Source organism: Amphiura filiformis, chromosome 9 (assembly GCF_039555335.1).
Source record: "Amphiura filiformis chromosome 9, Afil_fr2py, whole genome shotgun sequence".
In the NCBI taxonomy this organism is placed as follows: Eukaryota; Metazoa; Echinodermata; class Ophiuroidea; order Amphilepidida; family Amphiuridae; genus Amphiura; species Amphiura filiformis.
This window is the reverse complement of record NC_092636.1, coordinates 35,691,295-35,710,334: the sequence shown is the minus strand read 5'-3', so window position 1 is coordinate 35,710,334 and position 19,040 is coordinate 35,691,295. Positions and strand designations below refer to the sequence as shown.

Genomic DNA, 19,040 nt, shown 5'->3' with positions numbered 1-19,040 from the left:
ACAAAACCAAAATTGACAGCCAAGAAAATCCACAAGATGGACCATTTGTGGCGGATGATCGTCCAGGTTATTGTCATATCGACTTCTTGTTTAAACTTGTTTTTAAACCAGACACGTGTACACTAGCGTGATTGGACTATGAGCATCGTAAAGTAGCAAAGTCAAGGGTATCGAATATTTCGGAAATGTCTGATCAAATTTTACATGTACACTGATCCGTCGAGCCAAGTGATGGTCAGAATTCATTCTACCATTACTGGGAGCCATCCGCACCAAACTGGTGTTGTAACTGCCCAATTTGGTGGAAAAACGCTGCTTCAAACATCAATCTTGTATTGCATTGTAAACTTTCAGCATTGTCACACGTGTAATGGAACACAGTTTGAAATTCCCGCAAAGCCTGCATCATTTCACATCTCAGGTGGGATGGCCACCTTCAATGGCTGCCACTGAGGTGTAGGAATGCGTTGAATCGAATTAATAGAGTTTTATAAATAACGGGACTACATTTCTGAAATGTCCAATACCATTTGGCCTTACAAGTACACATTACAATCCCAGTGTACAAGCGACTTATTTGAAACAATTTTGTACTCCATGCAGTCGCATGACAAATGTATCTTTGTACAAAAATGACTTTGAGAGTGTATGTAATATGTTAATACTACATTCGGAAACCATAATACATAGTGGCACCCAAAGTAAGTAATGATAAAAAGACAACAATAGAAATTAACAGATCAATACATTATATATTTAATCATATTTATACAAATATAATGCCACATATTATACAAGTGAATTAACATTATTCTACTATAACGTATTATCTTCACCCCCATTTCAACAATACCTTTATTTTTGTACATAAAACTCTTTTACAAAACATTGTGCTCTTTGTACGTGTCAAATTATGTCAAGAATTAGTTAAGAAAGTAAGAGTGATGGTAAAATGTCAAAAGTTCTTAGATACTTTACGTCAGGTTGAAGCTTTTAAACTGTATTAAAATTTCCTTAACAGAGCTTCAGAACTATTAATCGTATTTATGATAATTTAACATATATAGAAATTCGATATTGTTCTTTAAATGCACTAATGTGTTGCTATAGGGTGCACAACTTATAAGTTCCCCCTAATACTATTTAAGATAAGTCAAAAATATTTTACGAAATGTAAAAATGTAAAAAGATATGTATAGCCCTATTTGTTTTACCCTTGTGTACCACTTTATAGCGTCACACATCATTGCGTTCAGTCACAATGGTTAATTGTGTACAAAATGAGACCGTATAAAAAGTTGCACATGAGTCCATAGCAGTCATGTTTTCTTTGACAAACACGTTATGTCATTCTGTATTGTTTGAGAGTTGACTCCTATGGACTCAGATGCAACTTTTACACTGTTTAAAACGGGCTCTCTTTTACATAAATGAAGCATTGTGATTGAACGCAATGACGTGTGACGCTATTATTTGTTCATATGTGTAAAACAAATAAGGCTACCCATATCTTTTACACGTTTATATTTCGTCAAATATTTTTTGATTTATTTAAAAAAGTATTTCGGGGGGACCCTAATATTGAACAACGTTGGACGAATGAGATGTCAGTGAGCGCGTAAATAAACAATCGTTCTTTGAATGTTATTGTGAATACGATTAACAAATCTGAAGCTATGTGCATATTTATAACGGTTGTGTTACATTTTGTGAAGGCTTTCTATCAATGTTAATAACATTGTCAAGGTCATTCGGAGTACTTTTTCTAAATTTCTAATTCTAAAGTAACCGCATTGTAGTTGGTGACGTTTTGAAATGTAACTTAATGCATGTAAAGTTGGGTAAGTTGATAACTTAATCTCAGGTAAAGCAATATATTATATCTATCTATCTATATACATTATATATAAATACCGCGTTGTTAATATTGAAGGACATTGGACGAATGGAGTGTCAGTATGCACGTAAATAAACCATTGCAACATTGTCAAGGTCATTCGGTGCTCGGTATATCATACATATATATAGATATAAATATATGCATTTATATGCTTTACATTTATATATTTTCATACGCGAGGTAAATAAATATTGCAAAATCAGTGTCGCATGACCGTTAAGGAATCACCACCAAATTCGGGCGTGCTTTCCAACCCACATCACACAAAATTGTTTAAAGGACTCAAGGTTTTTTGTTCGAAGTATGAACTCTAATACAATTTTTAAATATCGGAAAATATTTAAACGAAAAGAATAGACACAGTGTACTTCCAAATGTTTTGAAACAGATGCTTTGGTTTTCTCACAAAGATTTAAGGTGGTACTACACCCGCTGATAAATTTTGTAACTAATTTTGCATTTTTCTCAAAAAATAACTGCACACTGGTAACAAAAGTTATGTATATCATAAGGGCAAGGAATCGAATTACTTCATTGATATTTCAGTGATTCAAGACAAGTGGCTCATTATATATGTTAAGAAATGAGGTACATTCTAATGGTACCTCTTTTCTTATCATAAATAACATACCGCTTGTATTGAATCACTGAAATGCCAGTGTAGTAACTGGATTCCTTGCCTCTATAATATACATAACTTTTGTTACCAGTGTGTTATTATTTTTGAGAAAAGGCAAAAATAGTCACAAGTTTATCAGCGGGTGTAGTACCACCTTAAATCTTTGCACACACAGATATTTAATAACAAATATTTCATAAGTACTTGTAACTAAATATGCTGAACAATGCTTGCATTGTGTTACAAAATAGTATATCTATTTGTAACAATTTGGCATCACCTTTTGTGTTGTATATTGTGATTTAATAAAGTGTCTCTATATTATATAATCATTCCAGACACTGAAGTGATTTAAAACACAATCCTCTCTTTGGTACAGTCAAATTTTGTCAAAAGTGTAAACAGGACATCGCCTTATTAAAAGCGAAAGTGTGCCATAAATTAATAAATGCGTATTGGGGACTATGTTTTCTAATCGGGGTATGAACAACACAGTAGAGGTATACAAAACATCATCTGAACATTCCAAGGGGTAAATTGAAACACGAACAATCTACGTTAGTTCGTTTTTTTGGGTTGAAATACAAAGTGATCATTGCACAAGGTTGCAACTCTATTACCAACATTAGAACAATAGTCAATAAACGGAACGATTAACAGTCAGTTGTAAACCTCATAAATCTAATCATGAAGATGAAGCTACATAAAGTTAACAGAGATAATCTCTGATTGAGTGTTATGTGTAAGCGCTGAAAAGAATTAATCTTGTACGCTTTAAGATTTCTTGCTTATTGCTCGCAGTATAATATAGGAATGTGCGACGGTCCCTAACATTCTTCTGGGCAAGTGAAATTGACGTCGTGTGTAGATCAACCCTTGTGCCCCTTTTTTTCTCTTTCACTCACTCGGTAACGTCGTGACGGTAATTATTCGTTTTCAAGCCTGCAGCAGAATGTGGAACGGAAATTTTGCTAGGTCCATCGACATGCTGAATAGGTGTAGTAGTATTAGCTGCTTTTGATCCATTGGTATGGCAGGCCGTAGTTTGCGCGTTTATTTGCATTTAATGCTCTTGAACTATTGAAGCGAAGGGCAATTGCAAATTATTCATACTGACATTTTGCTTTATAATATTTGCGGGCGGGGTTAGTTAGTTACTTTGAGGTATTGTCATCAATGTCAAAAAGGTATCACAAACTTATGGTCGATCTGGTAACAAAATACTTCCCTGTTGGGTGATCTACTGGTATATTCACCTCCAACTGCATGCCCATCTCAAATAGCGGCTCTCTCGCTCGGCCCCTGACCACCGTATTTGGCATCTCTACATCTGCGCGTGCGTCATCTTCTATCTATAATGTACTAAAGCGTCCGTACATATCTGCATCCAACGCATCTCACCATCTTCTACATTCTACAATATACCATCATTTTCCAACCATTGTGTTCACTTTGAGATGTTAGATCAGGGTGTTCTGTCTGCATTGTAGACACGTCTGTTAAACATGTTAAAAGGAATTATTATTATGGTCATTTTAAGATATTATATCTTTATTTTTTCTTCTTTAAACAGCGTTTTCAAGGTTTTATAAAAAATAACATTGGTTGTTTTTGGTGCAATTTTTCAGATTATGTGTACTTTGTGCACGTAATCATGCCCTAGTCATCTAAGTGCACTGTTACAAGACTATCAGGGTACATCCCATAATATGTGTGATAAACAATGGATCCATACTAGATTTGTGGAACACCTCCTCCTTAGATATTAGGTATAGTCACACAATAGTGTGAAATATCAAATTATTTCAATATACTTTTGGGTATGCAAATATCACATTTTAAGTCCAAAGCTGCTTCTCATCACCACAGTTTGTTATTAAGAATTCATATTCCGTTTTTCACAAGAACATGTCATGTCGTGCATTAGATTCCACTTTCCCGCGCAATGTTACAGTCATGGATCCATCATCAGTTTTTTGTGTGCAGTAAGAAGAGAACCTATCCGTGGCTAGCTCTTCTCTATGGTCTACTATAATACTGCGGTGCAAAGACATGCCAGCCATTTGATGTGACAGCGGTTATAACTATCACAAATTGCAACATAAGCACTATTTAAAACATGGGCAATCAAGCAAACAGGTGCAACACTGGTGTATTGTGTTTTTTTCTTTAAGCAAATATTTACCATTCAATTCAAATGTTAGTTTGGTTAGTTTTTTTGGCCATTTTAACAGCGTTGAAACACAAACTCATTATAGTGATTCCACTTACTTTCCTCAGATTCTGGTGGTCCCACAAGTGCACTTGTGCCGGAGGCACAGCAGCTAATGAATTTGTATCCAGTTTGGGCCAACATATCGAATGCTTGTTCCAGGAACACATGCTTCAAGTAAAACCGGGCGCTATAGTCTTCATATATACGATCAGGATCCCTACTTGTGTTTAGAGTGTCTCCAAAAACTTCCATGGCCAATGATACTTTGCCACAAACAAGTATCCTCTGGATTTTACGGAATTTAACGTCTGCTAGACCGTCACGTCCAAACGCAAATGTTCCTCGATACCCAATGGTAAGAAATCCTGGTGTTCTTCCAGTCGTCCCGTTTTCATACTCAGAATTTGTGATTCGCGTAGTAGACGTAACTGCATCTCCTGCTAAAAGTGCAATAAGACCTACCAGATGGTAGAATTCAGCCTCTTGACGTAATCTTGCTTTCTCTTGGAAATTTTCAGGGAGAATAATTTTATGATTGCGCAGAAAATCTAAGATGTAGCGAAACAAGGATCCGTCTCTGTCAATGAAGTAACGGCCACGAGAGTCTCTTTGCACTGGGGTTCGGGTTTTGCCTGTAAACATTTGCGCTAAAAGAGAATCTGCTGGTTGAGTGAGCGTAGATAGAGCTGTTGTATATAGCTGTCCACCAACATTTAGTTCTACAACAGCGGGAAAGTCCTTTTCAGCCGCCATTCTTCACAATTTGCAATATACAGGTAGCGGTGCAAAGCGTTAATTTGCGAGGCGAACAAGGCCGACTGCACTGGTAAAATAATGTCTATATTAACCGTTGAGAAAAATGAAATCACCTCTCTACACGCCTCCGTTTTCAAGTGGACTGACAATTCGTATATTCGTTTCTACGCATATAGGAATATGTACGTAGCCAAATAAATCGAACTCCCTAACTAGTTGATAAAAAGCAAGCAACCTGATGAGTGTTAGCGCAGGTTGTCGTATTTGAACGAGACAGGTGGATGAAAGCATACGCGAATACGTCCGTGATGGCATAATATTTATTTGTCAAAGGCAAGCTGTTTTCGGCATTAGAATATGACAGAAATGTACATTGATAAATATGTAATAATGAATGTACTTTATTTTGTAATTAAACACACGATAAAACAGACCGTGGATGAATGATAACACAAAATGTAATAAATGACGCATGAAACGGCATGTCCCCGGCGGCATTTCAATATAAGTTTTCAGTATGACTGTCTTTTAAATTGCTTTCCTATGTTGTTATAATTAAAACTCCATATACACGTCTTTTTCTATATATATAAATTTTTGAGATACGAAAATCCAGACTTGTTTATCATTAATAAATGTGTGTATCAACGAGGTGTAAATTTATCATTCTTTTTCAAATTATTCAAATTAAATATTTATTCCTGTGTCGCTTTTATTCTATTATTGCAATCGGCATATCTTTGTTGCATTCTCGTTGAATTAGTATTAATAATAAAGATCAGAGGATGATTTAAGGAAGCCCCATCATGCACTGCAAAAGTGTTATCACTAGAGTTTCAACTGCCACTTTACTTTTCAAATCCCATTGAATTATGTGCAAAAGATGTTGTTTTAGAATTGTGTGTGTGTCATTATTACTTGGTCGATTTCAGATCTAAAGTGATGTATGCATAAAGGATAATTCACACCTTCTGTAGATAACATAATATGTGAAATCGACCAGCTTTTTGAAGGTATTTTTATTGTAAATACATCAGTCCAAATTCAAATTTAACCATGCACGTCTATGCAGTGGGCGGGCAGTGGTGTCATGTTCACTCACACAGCTATGCTAACCGCAAGACTTGCTGGGTAGTGCTTAAATCATCCTCTGAATAACGATACGACTATTGGGGTGACATTTTGTTACGCAGGTTGGAGCTGTTGGCTAAAATCGGATGTATTGTGCATTAATTACATCTTATAACCTTTACCTTTTTAAACAAGGCGAATAAAAGGGAATATTTGTGACGTGTCATGTCAAAAGGAGACACTTTTGGGCAGGTTATGAATTTTGAGGTTTTTACATATCTTAAATATAGAGATATTTTGCTCCACAACACTATTTTCCCCAATGAAATCGGACATTCCTAAGCGAAGATATTGAGTTTGTAAGTTATGGTATTATAAAATTGGAAATTGAGATATCGCCCTTTAAAAATATTATTGACAATGTTGAGAGTAGGAATTAACTTGAAAAATGTCACAAAAAATACAAGATGCCAGTTATATTCTGGTCTGAAACTATCAGACAATATTTTTAACATTAATAACATCACAAATTAGCAACAAACCCAAATTGTGAAAAAATCACCCACCGGCAGATTTTTGGCTATTTCTCCATTTACGATCCTGCCCAAAAGTGTCTCCTTTTGACATGACACGTCACATTTATGGCAATTTTTATTTCTATAAATAAGTAAATTCCTAATAAAGGTAATAACGCAATTAGTTGTCCTCATATAAAACAACGACGTACGCACTTGTCAAAAGTGAAATGTTGTATTTTGTTGATATCCAAATAAGTACTGGTGCTATTATTTCGTGTATATATTTAAAATTTATAATCTATAATTTTTTCGAAATTTATAAATACAAGCATTACTTAATTTTCAATATTTTTATTAGCTGATCTTCATTTTCTAAATTTGAATGTCTCAATGTACTATATAATATGATTATCATAACATATATTTGTTTATTAATAAGTATTTTAATACAATTGTAATTATAATTACTACCACAACATTTAGAATTGCACACATCATACAGTTCAATGATTCTATTATTCGCACATTCCTATATACACTGCGAGCAATAAGTAAGAAATCTTAAAGCGTACAAGATTAATTCTTTTCAACGCTTACGTGTAACACTCAATCAGAGACTCTCTCTGTAATACTGTCTTTACATGATTAGATTTATGAGGTTTACAACTGACTGTTAATCGTTCCGTTTATTGACTATTGTTCTAATGTTGGTAATAGAGTTGCAACCTTGTGCAATGATCACTTTGTATTTCAACCCAAAAACGAAAAAACGTAGATTGTTCGTGTTTCAATTTACCCCTTGGAATATTCATATGATGTTTGTATACCTATACTGTGTTGTTCATATACCCCGATAGCCTTTTTAAACACCGATATAGCTTCGTAATTTCTCTTAGAGGAAAGTTGATATACTTTGTTATTTTCTTTTTGCTCCTGTATATGTGACGTGTCATGTCAAAAGGAGACACTTTTGGGCAGGTTATCAATTTTGAGATTTTTACATATCGTAAATATAGAGATATTTTGCTCCACAATGCCGTTTTCCCCAATGAAATCGGACATTCCCAAGCGAAAATATTGAGTTCGTAAGTTATGGTATTATAAAATTGGAAGTTGAGATATCGCCCTTTAAAAATATTATTGTCAATGTTGTGAGTAGGAATTACCTTGAAAAATGTCTCAAAAAATACAAGATGCCACTTATATTTTCGGTCTGAAACTATCAGACAATATTTTAAACATTAATAACATCACAAATTCGCAACAAAACCAAATTGTGAAAAAATCACCCCCGGGAAGATTTTTGGTTATTTCTCCATTTACGATCCTGCCCAAAAGTGTCTCCTTTTGACATGACACGTCACATATGTTTGTAAGTGAATGTTAGCGCGTTAGTGTGTATATGCGTGTTTTAATGTACATTACCGTGGCTGTCCTTATGCATGACAATAATGAAATACCACAAGACATTAACAGAATGTACGTTTGCCACTCCCGGGCAATCCTTTGATGAAAATTTCTATCGAATTTCTTAAGATCGTGTACGGTGATGTTGTTGTGTGCATATGGATGTGTTTGTAGGATGGGTGTGTGAGGGTGGGGTGGTGTAGTGTGTGGGATGGGGTGCGGGGTGCACGTTTTTGTGTAATGTCACAAATGCTATTTTGCTGTTTGACTTTATAATGCGTGAATAATTTAGGTATTATAAAGAAAACAGAAGGTACGTTTTCCGTTTCTAGAGAGACCTTTTGTGAACATTTCCATTAAGTTATTCAAAACGGAATCGTCTCAGATTAATGTGTGGGGTAGTGGATGTGAGATGGGTGCGAAAACGATTTAAACGGGTTTTGGTAAAAACGTTTTAATAACATTAAATGTCGAGTTTTATGAAGGTCATGTAAACGTTTTAAAACGTTTTGCATAAAACATACTACAAAAACATTTTTATAATATTGTAAAAATGTTGTTGTAAAATATTTTTGCAAAACTTTATGCCAAATATGTTGTCAATACTTAAATAAGAAAATATTAGAATATTTTGGAGTATGTGTTCAAAAATGATTTTGAATGTTATTGAAACGTTTTATACCCTTGATCTAACCCAACATTTAAACATTTTCTGACAACCTTTTCTAACCTTCTACGTATGATGTCAAAAACGTTTCGTGTTTGCTGGGATAATAAATAAAACAATCCAATGTCAAACAATCGTTTATCAGTTTAAATTGGTGATGGCCTCATCTTTTCTTGTAATCTGACTGGTGCAGAGGGCGACAATCCATTCAAAGCTACGACCATCAGGCATATTACACCCTCTATTGACGTAGGCAAGTATGTGCTTATTATTTATCCCGATGGATGGCAAATGGCTATAACCCAAGACGCACAACATAATGCAATATTGTGTCTTTTCATTATGTACTCGTATATTGTCTTGAATCAGTTTATATTTTATATTTATCTATGTAACTCTGTTGCTGGATTTTCCTTGCTTTTATTTCTGTATCAATTCGAATGTATTTTGCTCGTATTTTCTTTCCCATATAATGTTAGCTTTTACTGTCAGATATGCCCCCTTGTGATTTTTTAAACCAAACAACTGAGGTAAAGCAAAGGAAATTGGAATTTACTACAAGCGTCGATATGGCCAATGCGTGTCACTCCGTCGGTCGTGCTACGGTACAGTCCTTTGATGTGCCATCACATGTATGACCTTCCCTCACGTCATGTATATAGGCCTGCTGTGTTATAATGAACTTCGCGTACGCGTTGGACTAATATTTCCATCGTAATAATTAAACGTCGGATTTTGACTACACTACAGCACTAGAGTCTTGATTTTGCAGGGTATGTTAGTTTAATATAGCACATTATAATCGTGTAATATAAAACAGATATTTTGAAAAAACATTGATGGCGTCCTCCTCAACAAATGTTACAATGTGCACAATGTGGTTGCGATTATCAGACTTTTCGATAGATAACATATATATACATTGTAGGTAAACATAATAGGACGATTGTATTTTGATCAAAAAATAACCCCAGTTAATTTATCAATTTTATGCACTTCCATTCAATAAATTGTGTAATAGCTATATATAAAACGTAAAAGCGGCAACAGACTTTGAACGACTTTTAAGAATTAAGAATTAAGAATTAAGAATTAAGAATTGAAAACTGAAAATTGAAAATTGAAAATTAAGAATTAAGAATTAAGAATTAAGAATTAAGAATTAAGAATTAAGAATTAAGAATTAAGAATTAAGAATCAAGAATCAAGAATTAAGAATCAAGAATTAAGAATTAAAATTCTTAAAGACCGAACTTTGTCATTGTTTTTGGTATGTTGCGTAAGAATAATATGGCAGAACTAATGTGAATTAAATGAATGAGCAAGTCTTTACACGGTGACAGGCCTCGTCTTCATCTCAACACGTTTCAATGAATACTGGGCACCACGCCATTTTGCCCACACGATACCTGTCGAAGTACTATCTGCGCCTTCAAGATAAACCCCGTTCAAATTAGCATAGTAGCAATCTCCATACCACCAACCACCTTTGTATCGCACGGGACAATTCACAGAGGAATGTGTATCATTCTCACGGTCTTTAGTAGAGAAGAGCGAATTGTGATGACGCTCTGTCATTCCATCACCTATGCAAAATAAGAAAAGGTAAAACAATAATTGGTATAGAATTTGCTTAGTTCACTCCTTGCATTGAACGTGATAGAAAATACTGGTTATCATACGTATCTTCCAATCAATCGATCGCGAAGACTCAAAATGAGCACTTTGCCAAATGCAATTTACAAGACAAAAAAGATCAGACAGGGTGTAAAACTGTTTTATTTGCCGCCCATATGGCAAGTTGTTACTGTAATATAGCCTTCAACTTGCAAGTTCAATCTCACATAATCAGCGATTCAAAAACAACAAACTTTTGTACTAAAATATTGGTCAAATTTGTTTTAAATATTCAGTACAGCAAAGCATATGATTATGAATGAGCAAAGACATTACAAACAAATACTATGAAATACTAACGGGCAAGTTGTACAGCATAGGAACTTGTCCAATCTGGGCAATAAGCGAGTTGATATAAAGGTTAAGCAATAGTCTTAGTCATCAGTCTTTTTATAAGCATCTTGCCCATTTCCAATGTTAGGCCTATTATTAATCCTTGTAACTTGAATCAATTTAATCAGTTAGTCAGTTGGTCAGCTCCCATTTGGAAAATTAATTGCCTATATTCACTCCCGGTATTCACTGTCATTAGAATACACCAAACCACTTACCCGCATTCCCACTGTAGCTACCAATAGCAAGAATGTATCCTGATGTTTCGTCACCGACTCGAAAATGATCGTACTTGGCCAACTTGCTTGCCCCATCGAAGTCCGAAAGTTCAATGCGAAGCTCATAGCTGCCCTGATTAGTAATATGGTGTAGGTTTTCATTACCAAGCCAAAAGTTGCCTCCAGCAGACCCGAAACCGATTTTATATTCCTGCCAATCTTGATAGAAGTCGACTGTAGCATCTTCACGACGTTGAAAAACCTGCCATAAGTAACCATGATACTATTACAGACGGGGGTTTCAACGGGTTTGCCGTAGGAAAGCTATAAAACGGTCAAGATTTCGTTAAGTTTAGCTTTGACTTCTTCAGGACAAAACTATATAGACTGTCCTGTCTACTTAGTATCGTAGTAGGGGTTCAGTTCCCTAATGATATAGGCCTACAAATAGATCGCCCCTTATCTAAATACGAGATTATGGCTCTGAAAAGAGTAGTTTACAGTAGGTAAATATTTTGAAGATTCGGTGGCTCTGAAAGGAGACATTCAAGCAAACTGACCCTTGTCCACTGAAAGGTTGGTGCCGCTGAAAAGAGTCGTTCAAAGTATGCTGCCGCTGACTAAGTAGCTCGGAGACCCGATGGCTCTGAAAAGAGCCGTTAAAGTGAACGGATTCTTGTCCCGGCTTCTGGTCTATACTGAAAGATTGGTGCCCATGAATAGACTGCTCCTCGTGTTAAGCATATTAAATATATGATATAGCAGATTGTCTCTTGTCTACAAACTGGTCAGAATAGGCCCTACCCGTCGTTAAACAAAAGCCACAGATTTATATAGCGCAATTACATACGATAATTGCGCTTTTACAGAAAGTCGCTGATTGCCCAAGGACAACCTGTTCTCTCTAATAATCAGTCTACATCGCACTGAACACACATTCGAAATCAGTCTATATGAGACTGAATATTCAAAATTCCCCCCTCCGTTAGTCAATGTTACATTAAGGTTACTATTGGGCAATGTTACATTAAGGTTACTTTTGCTTTCTTGCCCTGTGTGGCCATTCATTATATTGGAACTCCATTAGTTGCAAGTCCTCACTATGGGAGTTTCCGGCCTCAGCCCTGCCGGGTTTGCGGCCTTGCTGTTATTTGTTGATACGAGGGGGTAGTGACAGCCCGTCACCCATTAATTTCCATCATGACAGGCCCTGCCCTCTATTTGGGGCTAATGTATAGTTTAAGCTTAATCGCTATTATATTTGGAGCTATATTGTTTCTGTGTAACCCTGCCACTGCGGGGAACCTTGGAGCAATTATTGTTCTTTGCGGAGTTTTGTACGGATAGACGGCAAGGGCATAGGGGAACTGTGGGAGCTCGAACTCGTACCGTCAATCACTCACGAACCAGCGGCTAGCACTTAGGCCTGCCGAGTGAGCTATATTTCCCGTTTGGGAAATCTTAAGGAATTTCCGGAAATCTGAACTTAAAATGAATATAAAATTTAGGAAAATAGTTTTGTTAGTTTTTTGATAAGAGCCTTGAATGTTCTTTAACTATTAAAACCAAAGGGAACTGTTTTTGGGTCACTATGTTAGAAAAAAATGAATTTAATTAACAAAAGTTGTAAAGCTTCGGAAATCTCAAAAATGGCCGAATATGGCATTTTGTCGAATTTAATTAATTGAAAGCATTGGTCAAGTTACATAAAGTAGTGCAAAAAATTTGATTGCAAAGGTGGTTTCTAGAAAAGTGGTAACAGTTGCAACAGGCCTTACATCCACAAAAGGCGCGATACAAAAGAAGTAATAAAATGGTTTGAAAATTGTACCAAAGCTAATTTTTTAGTTTCTACTCATCGACACTTTATCTAAAACCAACACATGCGCGTATTGGGGGGCTTTGGGGCGCCAGCCCCGGGGTAAAAAGCAGGGGCGGCAAAAATGAAGGGGCGGCGGAAGAAGAAGGGGCGGCAAAAAGAGGGGCGGCGGAAGAAGAAGGGGCGGCAAAAAAATTAGGAAAGAAAAAAGGGCGGTAAAAATTTTAAAAGTATAAAAAATTTTGAAAAAATTGTACTATACATCAATATGTGTTGCTTTTAGGGCGCTAGCGCATATAATTTTTTTGCTCTTCACTTTTTCAAACCACCGAAAAAAAAATTGGGTCAACCTTTTCGGGCTGTTGAGGAAGGGCGGCAAAATTGAATTTTCTTCTGCCCCCCGGGGTAGGAGCGGCCACGGTACGCCACTGCAACATGAGTCGGTAATAATTGCATAATTAAAAAAGCTGTTTATCGCAAAAGTCAAAAAGCTCTTCACATATGAAAATATAAATGTGACCAGTGACTTCCTTAACTCATTCCCTATAAGATCAATGTATTACTCTACAAAAATAATAAACTGTATTATTTAAGCAAAATAACTAAAACTGGTAAAATATGACAGAAAGGATCTGAATCGTCTTAAACACGTGTGAAACTCACCGTCCACCCTCCACCATCCGTAGTCATATCACAGTAAACACGTACAGGACCGTCAACTCCAATCGGGTAAATATCATAGAGATCACTGTTAACTTGTCCGAGCTCAAGAATGTCGTAACAATCTCTTGGAAATAGTCTAGGATTCAGAGGATCGATGCTACTAGCAGCAGGAGCAGGTGTGCTTCCACATTCTTCTGAAAACAGAATGCATATAGACTCCAAATATGAGGTGCCACCACTAAACATTCCAGATAATCCTCTTCACTCTTTCCGTGGAATCAAGCGTCGCAAAAAAAAAGAGAGTTCCATAGTCACTGTATAGTCGGTATAGAGCTGAATTGAACTGAATTATCCGAACTAAATATACTAGCGACATTCTCCGATAAAGTGTTCAAGTTTGGTCTCAGGAATGACAAAATATCAACCACGAAGAATTCATGAAAATCATTCAGAATCGTAAACTTTAGTAATTTCATGACAGATTTTTAAACTTTGATATGGAAAGATACCCCAGCCCTGTTGTCTCACCAGAGAAGATGAGCAGCAGTCTTTCTATCTGATGATAAAAAAAAACTCTAGGTATGATTACGAAAATGTTTTAAATAACTATTATCTACAAAAGTTTTATAACAATGTTTTATATAAAATGTTAACATAGAACGTCTTCTGTTATGATGTGAAGGGTTAATATAAAAACAGGGAAAATCTGTTCCAACTGACCAGCAGAGAATAAAGGATAAGCAATAGATAAGATTAAAATCAGGGAAAATATGATTACAACCTCCAATGGGGAATAACAAACGTATAAACGTATAAAGTTAAAAATTCTTTTAACTTTGTTTATACGTTTTGTGTTATTCCCCCATTGGAAATCGATGTTGTGTCATATTTTCCCAGTTTTTAATTTTCTTGACAATTTTTCATTTGCCCGCCCTATTCCTTTTAAAGGAATTTTTATTCTTAATCGTGCAAGTGTAGAAACTTACCGACCCATATTTGATCAGTCATCACCCAACGTACTAAAGTCTGGTATGGTATGTGGTTTTATTTATCACTGCGGGTTTTTTTTTTTTTTTTCGATTTTTCGAGGGGAGTAGAATTTAGGTAACGTATGTACGATGTCTTTCGAGTAAAAAGATAATAATAGGGAGCAGAAGTTTTTCGATCAAACAATAGATCCAAAACTTTTAAAGTGACTATAATGATACGCGACAATTATACTTGCCTTCTATTTTGCATTGACAAACCATGTCAACAAGTTGCTTGATGGCACTCTGGTTAGGCAGTTCTTCCAATTCCGATTCAGTCCGAATTGTTTCCTATAAATTAAGCAATTCTTACCACCGTATTATGGAAATCATGTATATGATACTTTTAAACAACACACCATATCCCGAGAACTGCTCAAACCCAGTGACCGTTACACTAGAAAAAAGGTTGTTTTTTGGAGGGAGCGCATTATAAAAAAAATGTACCAATTAAATTGCTTAAAATTTGTAAATAGTCCAGAATGGCGAACCTTTCCCTTTTCAAGCATTATGTCATAATAACCTCAACAGTCTATGTTTTAGGGTTTAGGTTAGGTGGGTTAAGGCTTGAAATTGGGTTTCTTTATATAGGTAATCGGGTTAGGATTCGTGTTAAGGGAGATGTAATTAATGGATCACTCACCCATTATTATGATTATATACGAGTAGAAAAGATTACCGAATGCGTAAAAGGAACTGCCACGATAACATTGATGTGCCGTAACGTGACACACCAAGCCTTTCAATGTCACTACACTGCAGAAACGCTGTTTAAAAAGTTGTTTAAAAATCGAGTTGTTTATACGTGCCAGGTTTGAACAACATAAAACAAGCTTTTAAACAACGTGTTATGTTGTTTGAGCAGGGCACCTAAAAACCCTGGTTGTTTAAAAGTTTAAAACAGCGTTTCTGCAGTTTATTTACGATTTAAGAACAATTGATAACAGTGTGTTGTTAAAATGTTTAATATATTTTGGTTGAGAAAATTATTTACCCGGGCAAAGATTTAACTAAATCACATGACCTATTGTGTTTTTACTCAACTTTCGAGGCATATAAAGCTGACACACAAGAAATGGTATGGGTTCTACAAAAGAGATCCCAGGGATTGACATAAGGAGTGCCATTACCGCCCCACGTGCAAGACTTTCGTTTTGATATAATTATTATTGGTAGCAACAAAAAGTACACCGCCGTTCTTTACCCAGCAAACACAAAACGTTTTCGACATCATTCGCAAAAGGTTATAAAAGGTTGTCAGAAAACGTTTAAATGTCGGGTTATATAAAGGGTATATTAAGAGTATAAAACGTTTTCATAACCTTAAAAAACATTTTTGATAATCTACTGCTCAGCAAACAATAATGTTTTACAGAAAACGTTTAAATGTCGGGTTATATAAAGGGTATAAAAACGTTTTAATAACATTCCAAAAACATTCTTGAAAACTTGATACAAAACATTCTAAACAGAATGTTATTTTGGGGTTGAAAAATATTTTCCGAAAAATGTTTGCCCAAAATATTTTCAATAACGTTTTAAAAACATTTTCACGATCTTTATATAACCCGACATTTAAATGTTATTAAAAGGTTTTGAAAAAAACATTTTAAGAACATTTCTGTGTTTGCTTGCTTCAAGTATTTTAATATAATGTTATTTAAGTATTGACACAATATTTGGCAAAAATGTTTGCAAAAATAGTTTACAATAACACTTTATGAAAACATTTAAGAATATTGTTGTAGTGTGTTTTCATACAAAACGTTTTAAAACGTTATCATGACCTTTTATAACCCGACATTTTAATGTTATCAAAACGTTTTTACCTAAACCAAAAGCCAAAATATAACTTATTTAAAACGTTTTAAAAACGTTTTTGTGTTTGCTGGGTATCTGCCTACTTATATAGAAGCGTTATGAGACGTAGATACATGACAATATGATTACGAGATTTCTTGGTCATAATATTTAGGCCTATAATGGTTTCCTTCCTAGTTTAAACAAGATAAATGACAATTACACACCAACCTGTTCATTTGTTGTCTGGCTGTGAACAACTTCAGCGGTGAGCACCGATATAACAGCAAATAAATACAGGTTCGACCAATCCATTTCTGATTTGGTAAAACAATGGATCGGCAAAATACTTTGCGATGACGCAACACAAAATCAACTGAGAACGTTTCAAAATCAACTGGGTGGGAGTCTGCAAATGTTGATTTCTAATAGTTTCTCTATCGGTTTGTCACATTATATATCGTCAAATTGGATTATTAGCTTGAGTAGAAGAGAATGAATTCAACATATGTTTGAACTTTAAACAGGATAACCCTTGGTAAGAGGTAACAAAATAGCAGTAAATTTGAAACCTAAGAAGACCTATTAAACTGCACGTAAACTAGTTCAAATCAAGCATAACTCAAGACCTATGGCATGTAGGGTGATCCACAAACATGGTTTTATTACAGGGTGCATCCAATTTTTTGATCAATACTGGAATGGGCTCCACCAAAAAACAAAACAAATTTGGTCATAATAATTTGCTCATATTTGACGAATTACCATGAAACACACATTCCTACGTTTAGTGAAATATTTCTTTATTTTGAACATATGGAATTTGACAAAAATATCCGTGTGTTTTTCAAATTGAATATATTTCAGAAAACAGCCTTAATATACAATTTCGGTCAATTTGTATTTGATTATTCTTTGCCAAATATTATTAGTAACAACTGTCAAGAAAATTTTCTAGTCATTTTAAGTCAAAATAACTTAACTGTGGTGTTCTATGGGGGATTTAAAGTCATAATTATGACTCTAATTCACATTTGCTCTTTTGTTCTAAAAACACAATGAATTTGACTGAAACCATTAGGTGTAAGTTGGGACTTGAGTAAACGTTACAAATATGCCCAAAAAATCAGGCTTGGAAAAAAATTGACCAAACTCATTTTAAAAGATCGTACATGGCTTTAATTTCAAATATAGTTTTTATTTTAGAAATACGTCATCGTTAATACGAATATTGATTAGAATTCACTAGTTGTACGCAAAACGAGGGTAAAAATATCCTTCTTTTAAGTATTTCTAGGAATAAACATTAATTACATAGACCTGTTTGCAGGTATTCCCTCTCGTTGTGTATAATACTTTTAAAATATTTTTATACTAATATGTTGTAGGTCCCTATTTTGGTGGAGATTATTCATCCAGTAGTTCAAAACATTATTTTGTAAATTAAATCTAATACTGGAACTAAAATTTGCAACTCGCTTTGCTACGTTGCGTCCGAAAGCATCGGACTTCATCAGGCATCTGATTGATGATGTTGTGATGACGTCAGATGAAGTCCGATGCTTTCGGACGCAACGTAGCAAAGTGAGTTGCAAATTTTAGTTCCAGTATTAGATTTAATTTACAAAATAATGTCTTTTTAATCATTTTCAATGTTCTTCAGATTGTTGCACATATCTGCCCAGCAAACACAAAAACGTTTTAAAAACGTTTTAAATAAGTTATATTTTGGCTTTTGGTTTAGGTAAAAACGTTTTAATAACATTAAAATGTCGGGTTATATAAAGGTCATGATAACGTTTTAAAACGTTTTGTATGAAAATACACTACAACAATATTTTTAAATGTTTTCAAAAAATGTTATTGTAAAATATTTTGTAAACATTTTTGCCAAATATTGTGTCAATACTTAAAAAACATTATGTCAAAATGTTTGAACCCAGCAAACACAGAAATGTTCTTAAAATGTTTTTTTTCAAAACCTTTTAATAACATTTAAATGTCGGGTTATATAAAGGTCATGAAAACGTTTTTAAAACGTTATTGAAAATATTTTGGGCAAACATTTTTGGCAAAATATTTTTTCAACCCCAAAATAACATTCTGTTTAGAATGTTTTGTATTAAATTTTCAAGAATGTTTTTGGAATGTTATTAATACGTTTTTATACCCTTTATATAACCCGACAGTTAAACGTTTTCTATTTTTGTTTGCTGAGCAGTAGATTATCAAAAATGTTTTTAAGGTTATGAAAACGTTTTATACTCTTAATATACCCTTTATATAACCCGACATTTAAACGTTTTCTGACAACCTTTTATAACCTTTTGCGAATGATGTCGAAAACGT

General features: G+C 34.7%; 2 protein-coding genes across 2 annotated transcripts; both read right to left on the bottom strand.

Moving 5' to 3' along the window:
- Window positions 1-2,687: 2,687 nt before the first annotated feature.
- Window positions 2,688-5,698, bottom strand: LOC140160934 (BTB/POZ domain-containing protein KCTD16-like). Its single transcript, XM_072184284.1, has 2 exons — window positions 4,791-5,698; window positions 2,688-4,015 (listed from the first exon to the last, which is right to left on the bottom strand). Exons 1-2 carry the CDS (start codon window positions 5,485-5,487, stop codon window positions 3,927-3,929), a joined length of 786 nt encoding a protein of 261 aa, XP_072040385.1. The 5' UTR covers window positions 5,488-5,698; the 3' UTR covers window positions 2,688-3,926.
- A 4,603-nt stretch (window positions 5,699-10,301) lies between these two features.
- On the bottom strand, window positions 10,302-17,149 carry LOC140160933 (ficolin-2-like). Its single transcript, XM_072184283.1, has 5 exons — window positions 16,923-17,149; window positions 15,089-15,182; window positions 13,864-14,057; window positions 11,382-11,643; window positions 10,302-10,739 (listed from the first exon to the last, which is right to left on the bottom strand). The coding sequence occupies exons 1-5, from the start codon at window positions 17,004-17,006 to the stop codon at window positions 10,483-10,485; spliced, it is 891 nt and encodes a 296-aa protein (XP_072040384.1). The 5' UTR covers window positions 17,007-17,149; the 3' UTR covers window positions 10,302-10,482.
- Between the last annotated feature and the right edge of the window lie 1,891 nt (window positions 17,150-19,040).

What these genes read in the sequence shown, in the direction of transcription:
- LOC140160933 (XM_072184283.1), bottom strand. Translation starts at nt 17,006, where the DNA reads ATGGATTGGTCGAACCTGTATTTATTTGCTGTTATATCGGTGCTCACC. An exon ending in TTGTCAATGCAAAATAGAAG is followed by an intron (nt 14,058 to 15,088) that starts GCAAGTATAATT and finishes TTCTGTTTTCAG; the next exon opens with AAGAATGTGGAAGCACACCT. An exon ending in CGGATGGTGGAGGGTGGACG is followed by an intron (nt 11,644 to 13,863) that starts GTGAGTTTCACA and finishes TACTTATGGCAG; the next exon opens with GTTTTTCAACGTCGTGAAGA.
- LOC140160934 (XM_072184284.1), bottom strand. Translation starts at nt 5,487, where the DNA reads ATGGCGGCTGAAAAGGACTTTCCCGCTGTTGTAGAACTAAATGTTGGT. An exon ending in ACCACCAGAATCTGAGGAAA is followed by an intron (nt 4,016 to 4,790) that starts GTAAGTGGAATC and finishes CATGTTTAACAG; the next exon opens with ACGTGTCTACAATGCAGACA.